Genomic DNA, 23002 nt, shown 5'->3' with positions numbered 1-23002 from the left:
TTTTTCTTTTTTTTTTTTTTTTTTTAATTAGGTTTATTGCTATAGCTACATGGCAGTGTGTATGTGTTAACATTTGATTTTTGTAGCTAATCTAACTGGCTGAAGTAAACAATCCAGACCTGATAGTCCCAGTGGGGGGGACTGACATTTGGATTCGGCTCAAAATCTCTGCTTTTGACTCCTGTTAGACTCCAACACCTCGCTTAAAGCACCAGGGGCTGCAGGGTAGAGCTGCATTTGCCACCTCCAACCTGAGCATCAACCTGACACTAAGTGCTCCTCGGAGGTGCTCATTGCCATTGCTGTGTTGTGTGTAGCCAATGGAGGTATCACTTAGGTATCAGTTTAATTAACAGACCTTGCAAAGTCTCCCCAGAAGTGATTTTTGTGCCATCAAACCTGTACAGCCCATCACAGCCGTGCCTGGGTTCCACCCCTGTGCGTGGGAGACAAAACCAGCAGGGACAGGGACAAAAAAAAATGAGTATTTTATGGTGGGTCTGAGCATGGAAATATCCCCGTGGTCCAACCCCAGCCCACGGCTCCATGTACCATCACCTGCCGAAACACCGCACTCCCACTCCCATCAATCAGCACAGACCAGCTGCCTGGAAGCATCTCTTGCCAATCGCCTTTTTATTACCTTTAAAAAGCCAAGAAACCCAGAACAAGACAAAAAAAACCCTTGAGAGCATGTGAACATCATGCAATGGATTCACTTTAAAGCAGGCTGGGGTGCGGGGGGAGGACAACCAAAAGCCGAGTTTGGTGATGACAGTGGGAAATGCTTCTAACTCTTCTCACGGGTACATTCTCCCTGGGCAACAGCTCTTTTGAAAGGAGCAGCACCGTCAATAGCATTACAAGGGTTTTTTTTTTTTTTAGTTCAATTCTGTTGTTTTGTGTGACTAGTACTCCATCGGTCAATCAGTGAAGTTACCACGCTCTGCCCTTCAGCCTCACTCTGTGGTCTTCAAAATTCATAGCACAAACTAGAGTAATATTAGCTTCTCAAAAGAATGTGTTTTGGAGAGTTTCAGCTACCGTGGAAATAACTTTGCATCTTGTCCATCATGTGGATGTGAGAAAACACATGCCCTTATTTTCCTGAGGTATAGCCAACATTTGAGTTCATTACATTTAATGGAGTAAGGTCACCCATAAAGGTATTTTCTGAGTAGTTTTCACCTTCTCTTTGAAAAAATAAATTATATCAGCATGTTCACGAGGTACAAATGGTGCTGGCATTTCAGTTGTTATTATGTTATTAACTTTTTTAACCTATAATTTTCAATCAACAGTAAGAAGCAATTTTCACTCTCTCCAGTGACCAGAGATGGAGATTCTGCAAAGTGGTCTTGTAGGGTTCACCTTGACAGACACCTAATTCCCTCCCAAATCAAAATGTCACCCCCAACACTCCCACGGCAGTTACCGAGAATTTCCATTTCCCCTTCGGTTAGGATTTAATTTAGAAGGTAAAGACTTCCTAAGCTATGGGAGAGTAAAGATAGATGGTATGGGAGAAGGCGGCTGATGAAATGTTGTTGACTCCGGATCTGAAATATTTTATCCCTCCTCAATGTAGGTTAAATTATTCTTCACCTTTCCCACATCCATAATTGTCGCTGATCTTGGACCAACTCAAAACCCTACTACTGAGTTCAGTAGACTCAAAATTGCCACTAGAACTGGAAAAAGAAAAAGAAAGAAGAGATTTGTTAGTGTCCATATACAATATCCCAAGACTATACACAGCTATGAGATACAGCAAATTTAAGAAAGGCACTTTTTTTCTCATCACTGAGTATTTATTATATATAACAAATACATGAAAAAGAAAAAACTATATTGTGTGATATAAATAGTTTATTTACATTACAGAAAAACATCAAGACAATGTATACTATTTCAAATATATCCATACATAATCAAATATAGCTGTAGTACATGTTCTCATTGGTGTAGATTACCACAAATGCAAGGCAACATGTGTAGATCTTGTCTTAATCTTTTGTCTATAATACTGTATTTTGTAGTCCAAGCTCTCTGCAGTTAGTTTTGCCATTGTGGAAACATGCGCTCTTTAAATTAACCTTGTCGATGCTCTTGTCGTGTTGTCTGAACTGTAGTGCCCTGTGTTTTGCTTCTGTCTGTGGATTCTGTTGCTCCTGGGACATTTCCTGAAAAAAGAGACTTGTGAGAATACAGGGCTCTTAATAACGCATCTGCTCAAAAAGCGGTGGTGGGCAAGAAGAGCATCCTCTGGCCTTCGGCGCGTTCCCTCTTCAATGACATGAAATGGGTTGGCTCAGGGCAATGGTACCACCAAAAAAAAAACCCAAACAAAAAAACCAAAAAACCCCAAAAGCCCAAACAGAAAACAACACAAAAAAACAACCACAAATACGGCAAAGGAAATGTTAAGATTCCTGTTCTTTACTGGTGAGCTGCGTTGCGACAGCTCCTACTGCAAAACATCTCTTGGTTGCTGTTCAGCTCATGGTTAAATAACAGCTTTATTTTCATTTATTTTCAGGTGGAAGATTTAGGATGGTCTCATGCTTACCTGCTCAGTGTCCTGGGCCCGTGCAGTATTTACAAAGTGGATGTGGGGGGCTAAAGCGCCTGCAGTCCCTACGAGTCTCCATGGAAATGCTCTGTGCTCAGGTCATTAGCGAGCAGCTACTTTACTTACAGGCGCCTGCACCCCGCACGGCTGCTGGGCTTTGTGTGGAAAACCATCGCACAGGAAAGACAAAATAAATCTTACTTTTCCTTTGGATGGTGGCAAAAACAAATCTACCTCGGAACCTCATGGTGCTCCTCAGCAAGGGCACATTTCACTATATCATTGGCTATCACGTTGCTACAAAGTGTTTCCCCAATAATGGAAAGATAATAAGAATGTTTCTGGTTTTCTCCCATGGAGAAGCACCCTTGGACAGAAATGATGGAGGAATTTAGCCCCCGGAGGCTCCAGAGAGCTCTAAGCAGCTGAAAGCCAAGGAGGTTATGGCAGAAATGGTCAGGCAAGCAGAACCAAACCAACAGATTCACCAGCACCTACCAAAAACGCTCACACTTTAGGAAAATGGTGAGCTACAGAATACCAACTAGCAATAAAAATGGTCCTTTTCCCAGGGTGACCTGGTTAACTTTTTACACAGGAGGAGGAAGAAGCTATTCCTGATTTGGCCACGTTTGTCCTCTTTCTTTAGCCTAAGCCCAGTGTGAGCTTTTAGCCTGGTTGTGCCTCTTTCTGCCCTGTGCATGGGCAGCTACACGAGAAGGACTGAAACACCTGCTTGCAGTGGCATGACACAAAGCTCTATGATACCCCAGACCACGTTTACATGGAAAAAAAAAAATCCCTACTTTGTTTTTCCATTACAGGGAGGCTTTCAGCAGCTCCTTGTGAAACCCTATGGGTTATGCACCAGGGAGAGCCCACCCTCTCCATGCAGTGAGAGCTCAACGTTCCAGGTCAAATAGCTAACAGCAAAACAGAGTGAAATAACTTTTTATTGACCCTCTTAAAATCAAAAAGGCCATTTTTTTTCCCCCTGTTAATGCTATAGCTCTATGATGCCAACTGTAAAGCTAAACAAGAGCATAAGGATATTTCAAAATGCTGAAATACAATTATATAAGTGTCTAACAAAATATGGGTCAGATTGTCCTGACTTGCCTCACTTTTTAAGCCAACGGGACCACCCCCTCATGAGAAACTGTATGGCTGTGCGCTATATTTTGCCTTGTTCCTTTCTGGGAAGCAGCAAAGTAGGCTGCTATCATTACTCCAGGAAAAATCAGCCTGCGTCTCCAGCGCTCTCGGAGGTCACGGCAGAGCGTTCATTATGAAACTCATGCAGACTTGAGCTGCTTTGCCGTTTTGTGACAAACTCATTATTCACCGCCTGTTCCTAAAAAGGCGATCAAACTTTCCGAGGGAGCTGTTGTTAGCAAACACAGGGCTGATTCACCGAGCTGCATGTCATGTGCTGACAGCCTCCCCGCCTGAGTGTCCCCAGGCGTCCTCTCCTGCCCATGCCACCGGGGATGGCACAGCAGAACCTCGCAGTGAGACAGTGCTGACACCGAGGGTTCCTCCTGAGTCCCCTGGGATGGGGATTTACAGCAGAAGAACCAGCGCTCAGCCATGCCGAGCAGGGCTGGGGAACAAGTGTGGGAAACCACAGTGGGCACAAACAGATTGGTTTTGTAAGAAACACGGCGGTAGGAGGTGGCTGGGGGATGACCAGGATGGTCAGCAATCCCAGGGGATGCAGCTGTGCATTTCCAGAGAACAGGCGATACTGACTGCTCCAGCCAGGAGCAAGGAGGTGAACATCTCACAGGCACTGTCGCAAAAGCACACTGACAGTATCTATCCGGTCACTTAGTACATAGTCAAGAAAAATTGATTCAAATGAAGTGATTACCCCAATTAGGATGATGAAAAAAATCGCAGAATTGTAGAATAATTTTGGTTGGAAAAGGTGTTTAAGATCATCAAGTCAAACCATCAACCCAACTGGCACTAACCTCTCAAGCTGCCCTGGGCAGCTTGTTCCAATGCCCGACAACCCTCTCCAGGAAGAAACTGTTCGTGATATCCAATTTAAACCTCCCCTGGCAAAGCTTCAGGCTGTTTCCTCTTGTCCTGTCACTTGTTACTTGGGAGAAGAGACCAATCCCCTTCATGCTCCAACCTCCTTTCAGGCAGCTGCAGACAGCGAGAAGGTCTCCCCTCAGCCTCCTGTTCTCCAGGCTGAACCCCCCAGGTCCCTCAGTCGCTTCCCATCACACTTGTGCTCCAGACCCTTCACCAGCTTTGTTGCCCTTCTCTGAACTTTCTCTAGTACCTCAAGGTCTTTGAACACAGTGTTTGAGGTGCGGCCTCACCAGTGCTGAGTACAGGGAGAAAAAACTTCTTTTAACCAAAACCACTCGTGTTCTAATTGCCTAATACACAACACTTCCAACTGATGGAAGCCTGGGAAGGTCCTAGGGCCAAGTACTGACACCGTGACTGCTTAAAAGCAATACTATTGCATTTACAGTTAGCTTGTGTCTGAAGTGCATCTGGGTTTGGCATTTAACCAGCTTTTTAGACTTAATCATCTGCTGAAACTGAGTGACAGCTTTTCCTTGGTCCTTAACTCTTTAATCAAAAGTTCTTTATAGTGCTTCGTGTGTGGGATGCATTCATTTATGAACGCAGCAGTTATATCAATGTAAACTAGGTAGCGCAGCACAGGCTGCCTGCCCTCCCTCCATTGAAGCTTGCTCGCGAGCTTGAGTTACTCACAATGTGATTCATAGCAGGTAAAACACATTATGCATTCATTTTTAATCAAGTTATTTCTTCACATAAATAAGCTGCTGTGACTAAACATTAGGGAAGCACTAAAAACGCAAAGCTGTACAGAAAACTGCTGAGAATCATTATGACGCTAGGCCATACCTATATTATTCACCATCCTCCTTCACTTTTATCATTGCTTCTCTTTTGCCTTACCTCTAAGTCCTTGGCGTAGTGACTGTACACCACTGCTTCACCTCCTTCCCTCTGTATCTCTTGGCCTCTGGTCCCCTGCTCCTCCATCCCAGCTGCTAATTGCCATTGCTGGCACTAACGATGAGTAGCCAGGTGGCCAACCTCATCAAGGAATCAAGCCACTTTAAAAACAAATAATCGTTTTTGTTGGTTGAATTTTCAGCTGAATCTATTCCCCAACTGGGTTCACTGTGTGGCTACACAAATGCCAAGATGGCTCAAGAGTGTTGGCAGGACCAAGTGCCTGGGAGCCAGAGGAAGGGGCAAGGGCTCCTGTCAGCAGCACAGCTCGTTTATTCAGATTAAAGCACCTGAAAGTGTCCAGGAGTTGCTCAGAGCCCTCCAGCAATGGATGACACCCTGAATATCTGCACTCCTGTTAGAGGTATGATTTTAAGAGCAACAGCAATAATGATAGCTAAAAGATTTACAGTGATAGTATTACGTGGCTCAAAGGCAGGGTTTGGACCCAGCACACCGAACTAATTTGACAAATTAATTAGGTGAAGCTGCACTGAAATGAGCAGCAAAGAATTGGGAGCCAAGTTTCCCTTCTTTCTCCCAGGAACCTGGCAGGGGGGTTTTATCACTTTCCAGAGTCCAGGGTGTCGAGTTCAAACCTGGTTTCCCAAAGCAGATGACTTCAAAAACTCAATTACTTATGCATACGATCCCACAATGCTCGCTTGTCATGTGGATGTCTCTCAGGCCACTTAAGGGTACACTTTTGCAAATGTATCTTGAGTCATTATGCTGGGATGCAGGATGCTCTGCAGTAATTACATGCATTACAGAAAAAAAAAAAAGTCAAAAGATCATAAATTAACTTGGTTACAAAGCATACGGGGAAAGGTACCATCTCTGTATGAAAACAGCGTGACGAGTAATTTGCAGTGCAGTACCGGGACACTCAGAGCATGCTGTCTTCATTCTTCAGTATAAAGTACTTGTGTTACTGCGGCAAAGTGACAAAACGAGTCACTTGACAAAATGATGCACAGCATTTGTTCCATTATCGGTTACTGCACCATCTTCTTTTTCTTACTACATGCTACATTTTTGTTGTTTGAATTACTTCTGTGAATACAGCCATAATCTACTGCCTCATTCGGCATTTACCATTGCGTTGATGGACTCAGCTTGGCCAAAAAAGCAGCTACCTTTCATCAGAGGGTTTTGTTTTATGCCTTTAGGCCAGAGAAGGATTTATGATTTTTTTTTTTTGTTTCTTTTTGTCTTTTCCAGGAACAAATGCTACACTTGTCCTCCAGCCAGGTAGTGCAACACAGGGACTGAAATATAGCAGAGATTTTATTTCTACAGTGCTATGATGCCTGGCTTCTATTTTTTTTAGTATTTTAAAAAGAAATTCATTTATAAAAGAGTGATTTATCAGTGTTGCTAACTGAATAAATTTAACCTTGTGATTTCTGAGGGAAGACTGCAGACATCTGAATTCAGAACTTACCCAAGCCCTCCCAGAGAGGAGGAAGCAGAGCAGCAGGTGTAGGAGAGGAAGGACTGCATTTACCCCTTTGGTTCTGAACTACCTTGGGGCTGTCCCTTCCATGCAAACAAGCCTTTCTCCCTCAATTAAAGAAAAAAAGAAATAAATACCATATGGCTTGGAGTGCCACCATCTAGTGAAGACCATGTACGTACCTTTGAACATGTATATAAGCCTAATGAAATCATTTAATCAATAGGATTGCAAACAGGCTTAAAAGTTTGTGTGCTTTGCCTGATTAGGACTAAGGGAATGGCCCCTTGAGGAAACCAGATGGAGATATGATTAGTTTTATTAAGTGTTGATCCAGCTGCTGTGTTTATATTCCCCTTATTTATATGAACAATATTTGTCCAAGGATCTGAATACAAAATAGGAACTCCATTTGCTGTAGGTATCGTTGCTACCTAAGTTTGATTAAGATGGAGGTAAAAATTTAGTCATAATAATGAAGCAACAGTGGCTGGCTGGACCAGACAATATCTTTTGCTTGTTGGTGAATTAAAAAGCATTGGTTATCAGCAGAAATCTGTATAGTCAGTGCACAAAGTAAGGAAAAATAAGTTGGGTTTTTGTTTTTTTGGTTTTTTTTCCTATTGCAAAGTACCAGAGATACTGACCTTGTAATACAGAGGACTACAACACAGATGATAGCAATCTGGATGGTTCCAATCACCGCTGCTATTAAGACATACTGAAATCGTACTGGACCTGGAACCACATATAAAACGCTGTAGTCCTTTTTTTCACAGTGTTGTCCAGTATAGCCGGCATCGCATCTGAAACAAAAAATATTTTTTCCAGTTATACCTGCTGCTTTCAAAGAATGCAAAAAAAAAAAAAAAAAGGATCTTAAAAAAAAAAAATCCGTAGCTTAAGCATAAGCTTATATGTTGGGTTTGTTTTGTTTTGTGTGGGTTTTTTTGTTTTCAGAATTGGCCCCCCAGAAAGAGCACTGGTGCCTCCTTGACTTCTCAGAGGGAAAATTTCAGGTCCTCAGCATCACCAAGGTCTGCGAGAGTGAACAACACTGCGGAAGTGCCAGGAGGTGCCAAGGGGACTGGGACTTATCTATTACAGCATCAAGTGGAACTACTTGCACGTTGTGGTGAGAATCCATTTAGTTCCTTGCGCAACATATTTTCGATTTCTCCCTTTCTCTGGGGAGGTGGGGGAGGGTGAAAAGCCATCTCATTGTGGCTCCTTATGCAGATTACCCCTAAGGAGGTGATAAGCAATCATCCGAGCTCTGTATGAAATGTGATTAGATGTTCCTGCAAGTGGATACATCATTTACATTTTGTCTGGTTGCTATAAAAAACCCTCTGTTGATGCTGCAACCATCCACCCAGGTGCTCACCCGTTCCCCTCCTGCAGCCTGATGTCTCCCCTCTGCGATTCTGGGGAACAAACGTGGTCTTCCCATTTTAACTCTTGCCCCATTTCCCCCAAAAAGCCAGAGAAAGGAGATGTGAAAATCCAGGTCAATTGCAGGAGCAACCATAAGAGACTGAGCCAGATTGCTTGGGCTCCTCTCAGAAGTGTGTACTTGTAAAATATATCTAAATAGAACTGAAGGTTACTGAATGTTTTTACAATCAATTCACTTTGTGTGTAACTCAACACACTTTTGCCACATAAAAGGTGGGGAGAACTTGTTGAATAATTTAAGTCTAATGGGTTTTATAGCACAAAGAGGCACGGTTATAATTATTTTCTGCAGTTTATCCAGATCAAGTGTTTTTGTAAGTCCATATCATCCTGTGTGTAGCCTTTCCTCCTTGGCAAGAGAAGGGTTACCTGCAAGACGGTTCCAGCATGTTAGTGGAGTGCTCGCACTTGCCGTGCATGCAGAAGCCGTTGTAATGCTCTGGACAAGGGATGTAGATCCCTCTTGCGCTTTCTTCCAGTTTATTTGCGTTCTCTGTGAACACAGGTGAAGGGATCATTAAACCGGCAACACAGGATAAGGTGAAATGATGGAAAGAACACATTTTATAAAAGAAAGGAAAATCAGAAGAAAAAAATGTAGAAGATGTTGTTTGTAAGAGGGGGTTTGCGCCTTGAAACAGGTAGGTCAATGTAGATTCAAAGCCTTGCAAGGTTTTCTGTCGTCCTGTTGCATATCTCATTCCTGGCAAGTAACAGCAAATGAGGCACCAAAAAAAGAATTTGTCTGTTCAAAAACTGATCACAGAATAGCACATAAAAATGCCTGATCATTTCCGCTATCCTTCTCAGACGGTCTCCTCACTCCCAGGCACGACTAGGACAAAGAACCTAGGCATTTGCATGTAATCTACCATCACAATTATATGTGGTTATTCAATACAACATGTTCAGAAAGACAATTTTATGGCTGAAGCAGAGGAGCAGGAGACCAGAGCTGAAGATTCGCAGCAGTGCTGAACGCCTGTGTCCCAGTGCCTGCTGGCCTCCTCCCCATCCCACAGCACGGGTACCTTCAGACTATTATAATTTGACTTTCGGTGCTACTTCTGCAGCTGTTAAACAGTCACTGAGACCTGAATCCTGGAAAATACTTCCTTCCATGTGGCCAGGAAAATGGGGGTATTGTTAGGTTTTGAAACAGGTATGTGCTCGACTTTTATATCACAGGCTGAAATGCAGAACATTACGTGTGATAAACTCACACAAATTTTGTAGGCCACCAATGTGTTAATTCATCTTGGTAATTTTGGCGAATTCTTCCATTTAACCAATACTTACGATATCTCAAATTATAAAAATCCTTCTTCTGTGATAGCATTATTAAGGCACAATTAATTAAAAACAGAAGACAAAAATCTCATGATAGATGGCTGAGGAAATGTAGTTTGCACACAAATAAGTTGAAGCATTTGTACCTTCCAAAGGAAGTCCCTGAGCATTATGAAACAACTGCAGTTTGTGTTCTGCCTCCAAGCCAGTCGTGCCGGCAGCAGGTACGCTTAGGTATTATCCCACCTTTGGGAAAAAGTGTGTGTGCAGCAGCTCCAAGATTCAAATTTTCATAATGAATTTCCTTCCTATCGCTGCTGTCCAAGGAGAATTTCAAGAGTCTCCAACAACTTGCACTGATAATGTTGGTTATATTGTCTTTAGGTTAAAACAGACAAAGACAAGCTCCCAGCAAATGAGAATGACAGGACAACCTCTAACTACATATACACAAGAGTTACCATCCCACCAGATCTTCAACTATGTTCCTTTTTTCCACCAGGAATTCTTCCCAGAACAGAAAAAATGTGTGTGACGTCTGCCAGCTACCAGTGGGCTTGCCCAGGGCACCCAGGTAGATCCCGATGTGCTTGGGACTTGCTGGACTTCGTACACGCATAGTGATCATCTGTGCACCATGCCCAGTGGCTCCTGGGCATGCTGGACCTCTGCTATGGTCCAAGAAACTGCAGCAAGAAATATGGGATCCTTATTAATACGCATTCTTTTTTTCCTATGGTGGAAAATACTCTGCCATTTCCTCCAAAACTTCCATTACCAAGAGGAAGTTTTCTTGGTGTGTGTATCTTCTTCTCAGGTATCAAGACATCTCTGCGACATCTGTGCACCACCACCCCCCAGCATGAGAATCCCTCCTCTCTCAGATGAGCCATCAGTGTTTCTAAAATGGTAAGATACCATTTGGTGTCTTTTTTATAGAGGCGTGCTTCAAGATGGTGAGGAAAATTGTTACTTTCTGGACAGACTAATCCACCAGGACTTGCAAGGGGGACAAGGACCTCTCCCAGACTTGCAGATGCTCTTGCTGTGTGTAGGCTGTAGGGCTGGTAAAAAGAGGAATGATTTTTTCCTCCTCCTGCAATCGTGTGGGTAGAAACCATGTTTGCTTCAAAAAGGTCTCCAGCATACTTTAAAGGATCCTGCAGAACTTGTAATTACACTTCTAAGTGTGATGTTATGACGAAAAATGCTTTACTGAATCAAAAATGAGATGGCCCAACCTTTGCAAGCACTTCATAGGGGAAACATCATCTGGCTTGGAAGAAACCACAGAATTTAGACAGGGAATTGTCTGTAGTCACTCACTTTGACTGATGACTCCTCTAAAATAGTCAGGGATTGAACATAAAGGGAGAAAGGGGGAAAAAACTTGTGTTTAGTTCAATGAAAGACCACAATGAAAGCATCACTTACTTCAGGCACATTTTGAATTCACCCAAAAGAATTCCGCTGCCTCGAAACAGATTAGTTTTCTCACTGCACAAAACCTCTTTTCAGATTCAAAACAGAAACCCAAACACCAAGATATGCTTTAAAAGTTCCTCAAGTTAAAACTGACTGCTCTCATTCCTGAAGAATCTGAGCACTTTTCAGTAATGCAGCCATCGGTGAGATATGGTCATGAATGCATCCCAGGGTTTATATCACTCTGAAACAAGAACTATAAATCTTTTCTAAAAAGAGAGGATATGAATAAAAAAACATGTTTAAATTATGAATGAAATAAGAACTGTACAAAGTTCAACAAAGTAAAACCAAATGAAATTAAGACTTCCCCCTTATTGTATTTTTTGATTATTTATAAATTCAATACTGGAGGCAATTGTCACTAATCGATTTATAGTAACACCAAACTAGGGAGCCCCTCTACCACACCAACCTTATATATAAACAAAACAAAGCTTAAATACAAAGTTACTAACTTTTTTACAAGCACAGCAGACTCGTATTCATAGAGCAAAAATACACACCGAATTCCAAGACAGTTAGGTTTTGGTTAAGTTAAATTCAGTAGCTCCTCTTCGAACATGAGACTTGCTGCATTGTTACTGGCAACTATGCGTGAGAGTTTTATTTGCACCAAAAAGAAAGGTTTGTACCTTTTTGTGGTGGCTAGAATTTGAGACAGAAGCTGTAAAAACTGAAGATTAAAATTAGACTAACTGGGTCAGTCTCTCCTATCTCTGGACAAATGCAATTCCTGCTGCATTTTTCAAAATGCTTCTCCTTTTTATTGTAAAAAGAAATACACCTTCACCCTTCAGATCAACTGTATCCTTTTATCTTGAAGCATTTTTCTGATAGGAAAACGTCACTTTGATGAAGCCGACATCTTTTGCATTTCTGCAAGATTTTTTGCATCTTTAGCCTAACATGACATTTCATACTGTTCACGTCTTTTGTTAGTGCCAGAACATGACATGATAGCCTATCGTATAAGATACACTAGTCAAAACAGATTATTTTTAAATGCATTGAGGCCAGATGCTACTTTGTGTAGACTGAAACAGCTTATCGTCTTGCTTACTAGAAGACTCAGAGTTGAACACTTGCTCTCCAGCCTTTCAGTGAGATGCTGAGATGATGAGCTATTTCGCTGGAGTAAGAAATTGGATACTGAAAATCATCCGGTGTGACTGACCACCCACTCAGGGATCGTGCTTTTCCTCATGCACTATCTTCTGACATGTTAAATCAATTATTTAAAGCTATCTTGTCTAAATTCCTTAATATCTATGGCTGTTCCTATCCTCCCTTAAGAAGCAGTGGAAGAAGTATATTTTGTATTCTTTTAATTTCTGGTTTAGTGACATGTCTTTCCTTCAGTTTTTGGGTGCTGAATGTGCACCATTAGAAATCTCAGGTAAATATCTCAGTGAAGGCTGAAATTCCAAAGCCGAAACAGGACCTGACTCTGCAAGCGATGCAAACAGATTCTTCTCTGGGCAGCCCTCACCGGTCCCCAGCTCCCATCAGAGCGAGTGCGGAGCTTCTGGAACACAACTGAACATGTGGAGTAGCTCTGCTGACAAACAAGTAAATTCATTAGTGCCCTTGATGAGGATTATATGAAGTGCTGCCTGGAGTGCCCAGAAAATTCTTTCCAGACATAAGTTCCTGCAGTCCCCTTTGGAGAAATTACATGAAAATCTAGGCAAAAATAGGATTCTTATGTCCAAAAAATTGACTGCCAGGCACTTAACCATCAGTTCTGCTGGGCTGATAATTCTGTTGTTCTTTATGTTTGAAGCAGTGAGACTTTGTAGGTGCTTTCAGGCAAGCAAAGCAGAGAGTCACAACCTGTAAATTTGCATGTTTGCATTTTCACTGTTGTACAGTGTGCAGTGTTGGAGCTTATGGAAGTAATAACTGCCCATATGAGAAAATATTGGCTAACGTACACTGTTAATACCTTGTGTACGTCATGATGGACTGAGGAGGTCCTGCAAATACATATATATACACATATATTTCATCAAATAAGGGATGGGATGGTGAGCGATGTGCAGCAAAAGCTATTTTGACACCTGTCTCATTGGAAACAGTGGTTAAGGAGAATTGACTTGGATCATAATTTAATCTTTTACACCACTGAGGTCAGTCAACTTTGCAGCTGAAAGCTCTCACTAATACTGAGGTAGTAACTCCTTACACATCACATTTTCCGAGGATTTCTGAAGGGGGAAAGGCATTCTTGGGTCAAATGTATTTCCTTAACCTTCTCAACCCCTTTTGGAAGTGTGTCCTCCTCACTCCTTGTACCTTCTTGGCAGCTGTCCCAAAGAGCTGCTGCAGAGCATTGCATTGGGAACTTAACAAAGCTCTTCTGTGTGATAGACTCTTGGTGCAGCAATTCTCATCTGAAATCAAAATAAAGGTCCAGAAGGTATCAACCTGTGCAGCAAAGGTAGAGGATGCCCTGAAGTTTTGTGGATGACCAGGGGTGGAAATCTGAGTCCTGTGGATGACCCTAGGGAGAGTCTGCTTTCCTCGTCTGTGGTCTTCACAGGGTCAGCAACTGCTGCTCTTTTGGGGAAAAGAGAGCTTCCTCAGCACAGCAACGTTTGCAACATCTGCAGAGGTTTGAAAGTCCCTTTGCAAAGTCAGGAGGAATGGGGTGGTCAGAGTGTTGCTCCCCCTTAAAGTGCAGAATTACTTCAGCAGGTTTTCCAGTACTTACTCTTCTCTAATAGCATCTAACAAGAATTGAGGTGCCACAGCAACTTATGAGGATGAAGCCCTTCGGCAGGCTTTCTGCTTACTCATAATGAAGAGCCGTGCTGATAAATCCAAGCTCTGATGAGAGAAAAGAGATTTCTCCCAAGTCTTTGCTCAAATGCTCCAGACACCCTTGACAAAGCTGCTGTCTACCACCACAGCCATAGCTCACCATTAACAGCTGCTCAGATATGTCCTATTAATTATCTTGACACAGCATGTTCTCTTTGAAAACCTTTAAAACCTTGCTCTTGATCTTACGAATATAGAGTGTCTCTTTCCAATGAAGAAAATGTGCAAAAGGCAACTCGCCTGAATATCCCTGTTGGGGTGGGTGTTGGAGTGGGAACTCGGCAGGAAGAGCTTGGAGCCCACCAGCCCAACCAGCCCCACGAGTGAGTGGAAAGTGAGACACCAAATGTCAGCTGAAAACGTCTGGCACCACCATCCTGCAGCCCCAGGCTAAATTCATCCCACGGCCACACCAAGTACAAACTTCAAGCTCGTCTTTCTATATAAACTGCACCAAAAAAAATACCATCCCCATATTAGCTACTTCACCAAGAGAAAAAAAATGAAACAGAACTTTGTGAATTAAATTACGTTCACTTATTTTCTCAGGCGCAAAATAGGCTTGCTCAACACAGTAATTTATTAATTTCAAATGTCCCTATGCAAATGAGTTCCCTGGAATAAGATAACACCCACTTTCCTTTTTTTTAAAATAATCTAGTGCTTTTCATGTTTGAGATGATGGCAAGATGTCCTTGTGCATTTGGAAAAAAAATATTGTGCTCTGTCTTTTGCAGCAATGTATCGTAATTATTCAGCCTGCTACCATTATTAATAATAGAAACCAATGAATTAAGACACTAATAATCCCCAGATGTTCAAATGGAGAAAAAAATACTTTCAGCTTGTCAGCATATATATATGTGGGTTATGCTATATATGTTAAAACTATCTCTGAACTTTTGAAATAGAGACGTACTTTTGTTTACAACATCTGTGGACAGATCTTCCTTATTTGAGAAAACTGCTTGAAATTAGACAACTTGGTAATAATTTTCCTGCACATAACAAGACCATTTGTCTACACAAAACTAAATGTAATTTTTTTTTTTAACCCTCATTTGTTTTTCCTTTGGCCATATTCCACCTGTTTTCACTGGCACAGATGCTACCAGGTAGCTACTGCACTACAAAGTAAAATACAACCCCAAAATAGCACGGAGATACAAGTACACACCAGCACCAATTGCTCATGCGTCTGAACACGAAAGCCCGGCAATATTAGCCAGGCTGAAAAAGAAAATAAATGCCATGTGGGCTAAAGTCTTGCTTCAAACCAGCGTTTTCTCAGTGTTCAAGTGCTGACATGAGAATTGCATCCACTGACCCCTACCCAGGCTGTTGTTAAAAGTAGTGGTTGCTGCTACTCAAAGCAGATGCTGCTCAAGTGCCTTCACACTTGAATTGAGGACATCAAGAGGTGACACACCAACGTCTTCCTTCAGCAGCTTCACGAGGCGGTTCATGGCTGCCTGTAAATGGCACCTGCCTGCTTCCCCATGTCATCTCTGCGTTAGCTCTCACCAAGTTACCGGATATGAGGAAAAATTTCTTCCTGGAAAGGGTTGTTGGGCACTGGAACAAGCTCTCCAGGGCAGTGGTGGAGTCACCATCCCTGGAGGGGTTTAACAGATGCAGGGATGAGGTTCTTAGGGACATGGTTTAGTGCTAGAGTTAGGTTATGGTTGGACTCGATGATTTTGAGCATGTCTTCCAAGCAAAATGATTCTATGATTCTATCATTTTTGTGGAGAAACCTCCCAGATGGAGCTCTTTCAGACCACTGCAGCAGGGGCTGGTCTCCAGGCCTGCAATAATTGCTACGGATGTGATTTAATGATGCAGGGCCCTATCATGGTTTTATTAAAGCCCTGGGTAAAGGGGCCCTTACAGTGCGTGCTTCCTCCTTTTGTGCCAGGACTGAATAAATCTGCGTTAACCCCATTCCTAGAATAGATTAAAACCCTCTTTGTGCTAACTCACCTAGTCTTTGTTTTTGGCATGCCGCTGACATTCCCTTCACTCAGATCTCCCTGTCTAAGAGATTCGCCACTGGCCCCATCGGAGCAGTTCCTTCCCCTTCAGAAACCAGCCATGTAAAGCAATAAAGTCATAGTTTTTTTCTCCTTGCATATGTTTCCTTAGGCAGCTCATGACAGGGCCCTTAGAGAATGAGTTAACCTTATTATTATTGTAATTCTGCGTTGAAAAAAAAAATGTTGGTGTCAGTTTAGAGATTAGTGGGGTTTCTGGCAGTAAGGCTGTGCGCCTGGAGGCAGAGGGGTGATACTGTATCCATCACCCACGGCAAGAGCAGAGCGGGCGGCATCCCTCCACGGGAAATTCCTCCCACTGGCTCGACGTCCCTCCCATCCATCTCTTCTTGAGCTATTTCTTAGTGCCAATGCTAGACGTGGCCAAAAGCGGAGAGTGGGCACCAGACCAATGCTCCTTTCTATGTCCTCCCCTCTGAAAACGTAGTTTTGAGAGTTGCAATTTACTCTTTAATACCAGATTAAACAGCGATGGAAATACCGTCCCAGTATGTGGATGCTGGCAGCAGAAGATGCTCCTTTATGTGACCAAATCGTGTCTTCTTCAGAGCAAGCAGGCAGGGATGGACGAGACGAGGCTAAAAGGGATGCTGACATTGGACGCATATCTACGTTTGGGGCACATCATCCCCACTGCCCAGCCCCACGCAGCATGTACACACCCACAACCAAACAGCAGCTAATCACAACCTCCACCCAGCCACACACAGTGTTAGTTAAGTTAGTTAAGTGGTGATTAAGGAACAAAACTCCCTGAACTTGACTGAGTGGTGTCCTGCTGTTTCTGCTTTGTGTGCTACTATGCAATTTCTATATCAAAGCAGCCTTGCTAGTGCAGCACTCCGAGAGTGGCTTATTTATATGTAGATGCAGCTATATGACATTTCCAAATGCCATACATTTGCATATGAAGGTTCCACTTTTTTTTTCCACTTCTTCGAGTAAACAGAGTCTGCTGCGCCTCCAAAGCAGTGCTTTCACTCAGTTGGAGCTTTCTGAGAACCACATTCCTTAAGAAGCTTAAAAAACCCTGAAACACCTCATTTTCATGATTTGGCAACCTTAGCTATCAATGGTGTCTATGGGTAGGTCTTTTAATTTATAGCTGTACCTTTGATACCAAAACAAGCACAGAGAGCAAAACTGCAAGACCTTAAGATTTCATATGAAACGGCTACAGATAATCTGCAATAAAAATCAATATTTGCAAATGGGCCTCAGATGTATGACGGAAGCCTGTGGTCATCCTAAAAAAGGCTGTGGGTCACATTCATTACAGTTATGAAGATGGTATTGATTTTTGTCACTGCTCTTTCACTTGAAAACAAGAGCTGCTGGGGAGCTCCAAAACTGCAAACCTAACACAAAACCACAACCTTATGTAATGCTGGGAGAGCCAAATGGACATTATATATTCAGCTTTCTTGTCAAAGAAAGATAAGGCTGAAGCAGATGGTATGTGGGCAAAGTTTCAACCTGAATACATTGCCTTCTAAAAACCAACAGTGCTAAGGAAAACATCCCAATTTTGTGGCACGAGGCAGACAAACAAGTTACCTGCACATCAAAGAGCCGCCCAAAGCGGAGCCTCAAGGAACCTGTCACGGAGGAGCTGGAAGAACTTACCATTGGCAACGTGTGTATGGAAAAACAATCTCAACACCTCTCACATACGTATTATAAGTTACATATAAAACACAGATTGAGCCCTGTCTTCATACGCATTTGTGCTGGGATGCGCAGTCACAGGGGTAAGGTGAAAGCAGCAGTCTTTCGGCCCCCATCTCCGCCTGCTGTTGGGAACTGAAACAGGCACTTCCCGATAGTGACAACAGGTGCAACAACTGCCAGGGGTCACCTTTAACCATCACTGTGGTCTTAGCTTATGGAGCTTCACCCATCTGCCTCTGCATTTCTAAAGGACTTCATTCTCCTCCCCCACCTGCTGGTAGATAGCATCAAATATGACAAATGGGATGAGGTGCCAGAAAGCTGATAAATACTTTTGATATGGCCCTAAAAATAGGGAAATTTGTACCCTTCTGATGCTTTTCTAAGAGTAGATGGATATGCATGACCTAAGTTTTAAGACAGGTGTCAAGAATATTAATATTGTAGAGGAAGCAAGAGCGCATTGCTAGCATGGCCCGGGGGGACAGTCTCATGACTAACGATGTCTCCCGTCTCCTAGCCACAGGCTGATGGAAGAAAATGATAGACCTGGTAAGAGTTACAGACAACAATTTTGATACAGATTTGTATCCCTAGCAAACAGGGCACTGTGGTGCCCTAAGTTGTGGCCTCGCAATTGCCACCAGGCTAACTCACGCTCAAGCCTGGGGTGCTTCTGGGGTACACTCTGTAAATTTAATTTAGGATTTCCGAACTTCGAAAATGGGGGAGTCAAACTCTTTTTTTTTCCCCTCTCCCCTCCAATTCCTGCAATAATGTAGATTCCAAAGGTCTCCACACATGCAGACCCGGTGTCCTGAAGCGACTCCCTCTTTGGCACCTACACAGCTGGCTGGCAGGAGTTTAAGTACTGATGCTACTAGTGGCCCTTCCAATTTCTAAGGACTATGTTGATAAAAATCGCTTTTAAGCAATTTAACTGTGGATTAAGAAAGCATGCTTCCATGTTTGTAGGGAGATGCACTTATCATTGGTATTCAACTGACTGTATTCAGAGGAACACACACATCTTCTGTAACACGAAGCTGCGTTTTCCATCAATCCTCGCCCTGTCTCTTCAGTGATGTGAGTGGCTTTTACTGGCAGAAAGATTGAGCAGGAGATCAATGAGACAAAACAGGAGCTTCGTTTGAGAAATTGCTGCAAATAAAAGTGCACCCTAAACCAATTACAGGCTATCCCTTAATTTCCAATCGGAACTCTGGGTCTGAATGGATTGTTTTCCGCAGAGATCAACGGATCGCAAGAAGTAGTATTTGGAAAGGTCTCCGATTTATTTTTATGCCTGCCAGCATGACATTACGAGAATTTACTTTTTGTTTGCACATTTCAAACAAACTCAAAAAACTACAAGTGAAAGCGAGTACAAATCACAAAATTGTCAAAACAGTTTGACGGGAGGTACAGAGACAGAAAGGTTACCCAGGTACGTGACAGCGCGGACAAGCATGGCAGGGACAGCATTTTGGCCACAAGGCATTTCCTTCAGCCCTTTTGACAACCCGAAGGTTTCACAGCCCTAGTTTTGCACTAATTTTATATTCAGTTTTGATTACTAAAAGCAGTCTCTTTTTTTGGGGGGGTGCAGTGCATGTCAGTAAGGTGCTGCCAAGCTGGAGTGTGACACCTATTTGGCTCCCTTCCCTCCTTTCTTTTTTTCCAAGTGGCATCTGTGCTTGTAAGAACACACTGCCTGAGAGAACTCATCCAGGAAACTGAAGAAAGAGCTGCAGGATTTGGGGGAGGCATGTGTAAGAAAACAGGAGACTGAAATAAAAATACCTAACTCCTATATATGGTATTTTGAATGCTTCCTGAATCCCATGCCTGGCAAATCCCTTGTGCAAATCTTAGTTATTTTAGTTGCCGGAATATGACCCTGAATGGCCTGTGACTGCTCAAGAGATATGCCTGGTTTTGGCTAAAAGCACATTTTCAGCCATGCTTTTCACTGCTTTTGTTTGGGTTATTCAGAAAAGTAAATACATTTTATTGGCATGTTGCAAAACTATGATCACTCATCTGTACAAAGCAAAGCACTACAGCTTCTGACGGATGAATCCTGCTCAGTTTGCCTCTATTTTTACTCACCTGTCTCCCCTGAGTGCTGCACTGTAAAATTGTGATGGTAATGGGTCCACACAGTCTACAACTTTGCTTTCTGTATATGCCCAGTTCTATTGTTAAAACCTTTTGTGGTTGCTCAGAGGATCAGTTTTTAGCAGACTATACACTAGAAATTCCTACTCAGTAATCAGGAGTTCAGTATGTTTCCTTTCCCATGCCTGAAGCTGGAAGGACATCTCTTACTATTCCCAGTTTTAAGTATTGGAAAAAATGGTAAAGCCATATAAAATGCCACTGCAGCAAAACCTGCTATATTCTTTTACCTAATTACCAAAGATATGCTTTGATTCCCATCTGTCATGAAACTGTGTGACAGCAGGACAGAGCCAAAACCTCTGCATGTTCTTGGTTTTGCAACAAAAGGGTCCAATCTTGCCATACAAATTCAATTTTTTTGTATATTGCTTAAATGCCAAAGGTCTATCAGGCAATATCTGGTCTCACCCGTTATTGTCTTCTAGAAGCACCACACAAATGAGCTGCAGAGATGGCATTTGTGTAAATACAGGGTTTGGTGTTGTATCCCAGCGCTCACTCCTAGAGCTGATATGGAGAAGCTGAATGGAAAAGGGCAACTTTGGGAAATGGAAAATTTACTAAGAATAAAAATGGATGAAAAAGCTGTACAGAGAAGTCACTAAGCCATCAGCGAGGCCAGAATTTTACCTACTGCCTCTTTAAATCTTATTCACTCTTATAACAGTATTTTAAACCAAACAGCTGACATCCTTCTGCCCAGCCAAGGCCCTTTAAATCACTGAAATGCAGGATGGAAAAAATCCGCAGTGCCAGATGTGTCTAAAAACAGTCACAGTTCTTGTTGAGGCAATCGGCAGAGGAAAATGTTTAGCATACATTACGCCTGACAAAACGCTAATAGTTTATCAGTTTTGATATTACAGACTAATAACGAGCCCTTCCATGGCTACTTGATTTGCAGAGCACAGGCTAGGCTTCTGTTATTTGATTTTAGAACAAGCTTTTTATTTAATCCTTTCCCATCCTAGCTAGATGAAAGTACACTTCCATTACTAAATGAAATTGTAAATTAAATACCCCAGGGAGGGGGTGTTTTTGACGTACACCTGACAGAGCTTTAAACCACTGAAAAAATAAAAGAGGGAGATTAAAACCATAGGGAGTTGGTCTTTTGTGGTGGTGGTATTTTTTTTTTTCCTCCTGAAAAGTATTTTGCCATTATGTAATGCTGATAACACTCTGAAACACGCTGCCACTGGTTCTGCAACAGCACATTTCATCTACAGCTGTTGTACTTAGAGGAAGAGAGTTTCACACTAACTTAATGCTCGTGGATACATGGTAAGATGACAGTCCAAGTATGTAAAAAGTCACCACACTAAGCAGGGAAATGCTGTGGTTCAAACTTGAGTAATTAAAACCCTTCTGCTTACTCAGTGGTACCGATGTGTGCCTGGCTGGGTTCTCCCCGATGCAGAGAAATGTTCCTATGGACAGAGGTATGGGAGAACGTGTAGCTGATATTCAAACTGCTGCACCTTCCACAACATTTCCTATCTCCTATAAACCATTTCCATTTTTTGCCTAAGTAACAAACTTCTGTCACTTGTGGTTTCAATATCTCATACACTAAATTTTAAGAAATATAAAAAGAACAGTTATATTGTATTGCTCGAACAATCAGTGCGAGATGTGGGTTTTAGCAGATGTGTTGAAAGAAAAGAAGTGGAACCATCAGCAAAGTGAAACTGATGTGGCAAGGTATTTAGCTGTCTTTACTCAAATTTATTAAACTAGGCAAAAATTGCTACTTAGCTGCATGTGGTCCAGTTCTGAAGGTCTATTAAAAGTTAATATACCAGCTCCTTCTTTTCTTCCCCAACTGTATTTCTTCTCATTCTACCAGATGCATTTATACTTCCCAAGTCTAGGGGAAAGCCTTTGTTATCTTAAGGCTCAGGTTACCATTTCACATGTCTAAATGATCAAATTATCTTGTGTTGGTATTGTAATTTGACATGATGATACTCCTTCTAGAAAAGATGATGTTTTAGTCAGTTCTAAGCAGCAACTTTCCTTACCATACAACTTATTTATTATAACTGTCATATGCTTTCATCTCATGATATTTAGATATCTAACGTTTAATAGAGAATGCCAAAACATCCCACGAAACAAAATTCTTAAGAAATTCAGTTCTATGAATATTTCAAAATAGTTTTTTTTTTTTTACATTTCAGACTAGATCAAACACAAATATTTAAATGTTGATGTTTCCTGAAAATGGAGAGTCTAGCATGTCATTATAACTTTAACTCTCAAATCCTTGGGAAGGCTCTCTAATTCCTAACAGCAAATTTACAGAAACTAGTCCTAAAATAGAGCTGCCAGGCATAAAAATACACTGTGGTACTCCATAATATCCATTAACTAATTCAATCTAGTGCTGTGGATGGCAAACAGCTGCTGTGCACCATCTTGAACAGCATCCTTCAAGGATGGCTCTTGAGCTAATCAAAGCGCCTGGAGCCCGAAGAACAGTGGAACCTCCTCCCCAAATCCAGACAACAGGGTTCATTTTCCCACCCTGTTCCTTAAGGAAGATTGACAGACTCTAGTCTCAAATATTTTTTTCACTGTCCTTTCTTATAGGTGGGTTAAGAAGGGAAAGAAGATGTTACCAAAAGGGAAATGCCTTCGCCAAGATGTCAAAATGTGAAAGACAGTTGGTATCTACCATCTTCCTGGCACGTGTCCTACAGAAGAATTAGGCTGCAGGTTTTTTCTAGGCCCTGAAGGGAGAAGAATTGAAGCCTCCCCGTGACTTCTGATGTGAAGTGAGTTTGGGGCTGTCTGCAGTAAATTTAAGTACAGACCCCTGAAAGCCACTTCGTGGCTGGACTCTTCCTGCATTGCCAGATGGAGTTAATATAGAGCCCTGTTATTTAAGGCTGGTATATCTCAAAGGAGGGGCCTGCAAGTGGAGGGTATCTCATCTAAGTAATGGCAAAGACAGAGATGTCACAATGTGATTCGGTCAGATATAAA

At 42.2% G+C, this 23002-nt stretch overlaps 1 protein-coding gene across 1 annotated transcript in view; it reads right to left on the bottom strand.

Annotated features, from left to right (window-relative positions):
• Nucleotides 1-106: 106 nt before the first annotated feature.
• The window catches only part of TMEFF2 (transmembrane protein with EGF like and two follistatin like domains 2), a 127139-nt gene continuing 104243 nt past the window's right edge, over nucleotides 107-23002 (bottom strand). The window contains exons 8-11 of the mRNA XM_082057228.1: nucleotides 8871-8994; nucleotides 7691-7849; nucleotides 2097-2183; nucleotides 107-1691 (exon numbers count right to left, since the gene is read on the bottom strand). Coding sequence (XP_081913354.1) covers nucleotides 1595-1691; nucleotides 2097-2183; nucleotides 7691-7849; nucleotides 8871-8994 — 467 coding nt within the window. The 3' untranslated portion in view covers nucleotides 107-1594. The remainder of the gene's footprint in view (nucleotides 1692-2096; nucleotides 2184-7690; nucleotides 7850-8870; nucleotides 8995-23002) is intronic.

The sequence above is a fragment of the Streptopelia decaocto genome, assembly GCF_964273445.1.
Source record: "Streptopelia decaocto genome assembly, chromosome: 6".
Classification (NCBI taxonomy): Eukaryota; Metazoa; Chordata; class Aves; order Columbiformes; family Columbidae; genus Streptopelia; species Streptopelia decaocto.
Note: the sequence above shows the minus strand (reverse complement) of the source record. Positions and strands in the feature narration are given on the sequence as shown.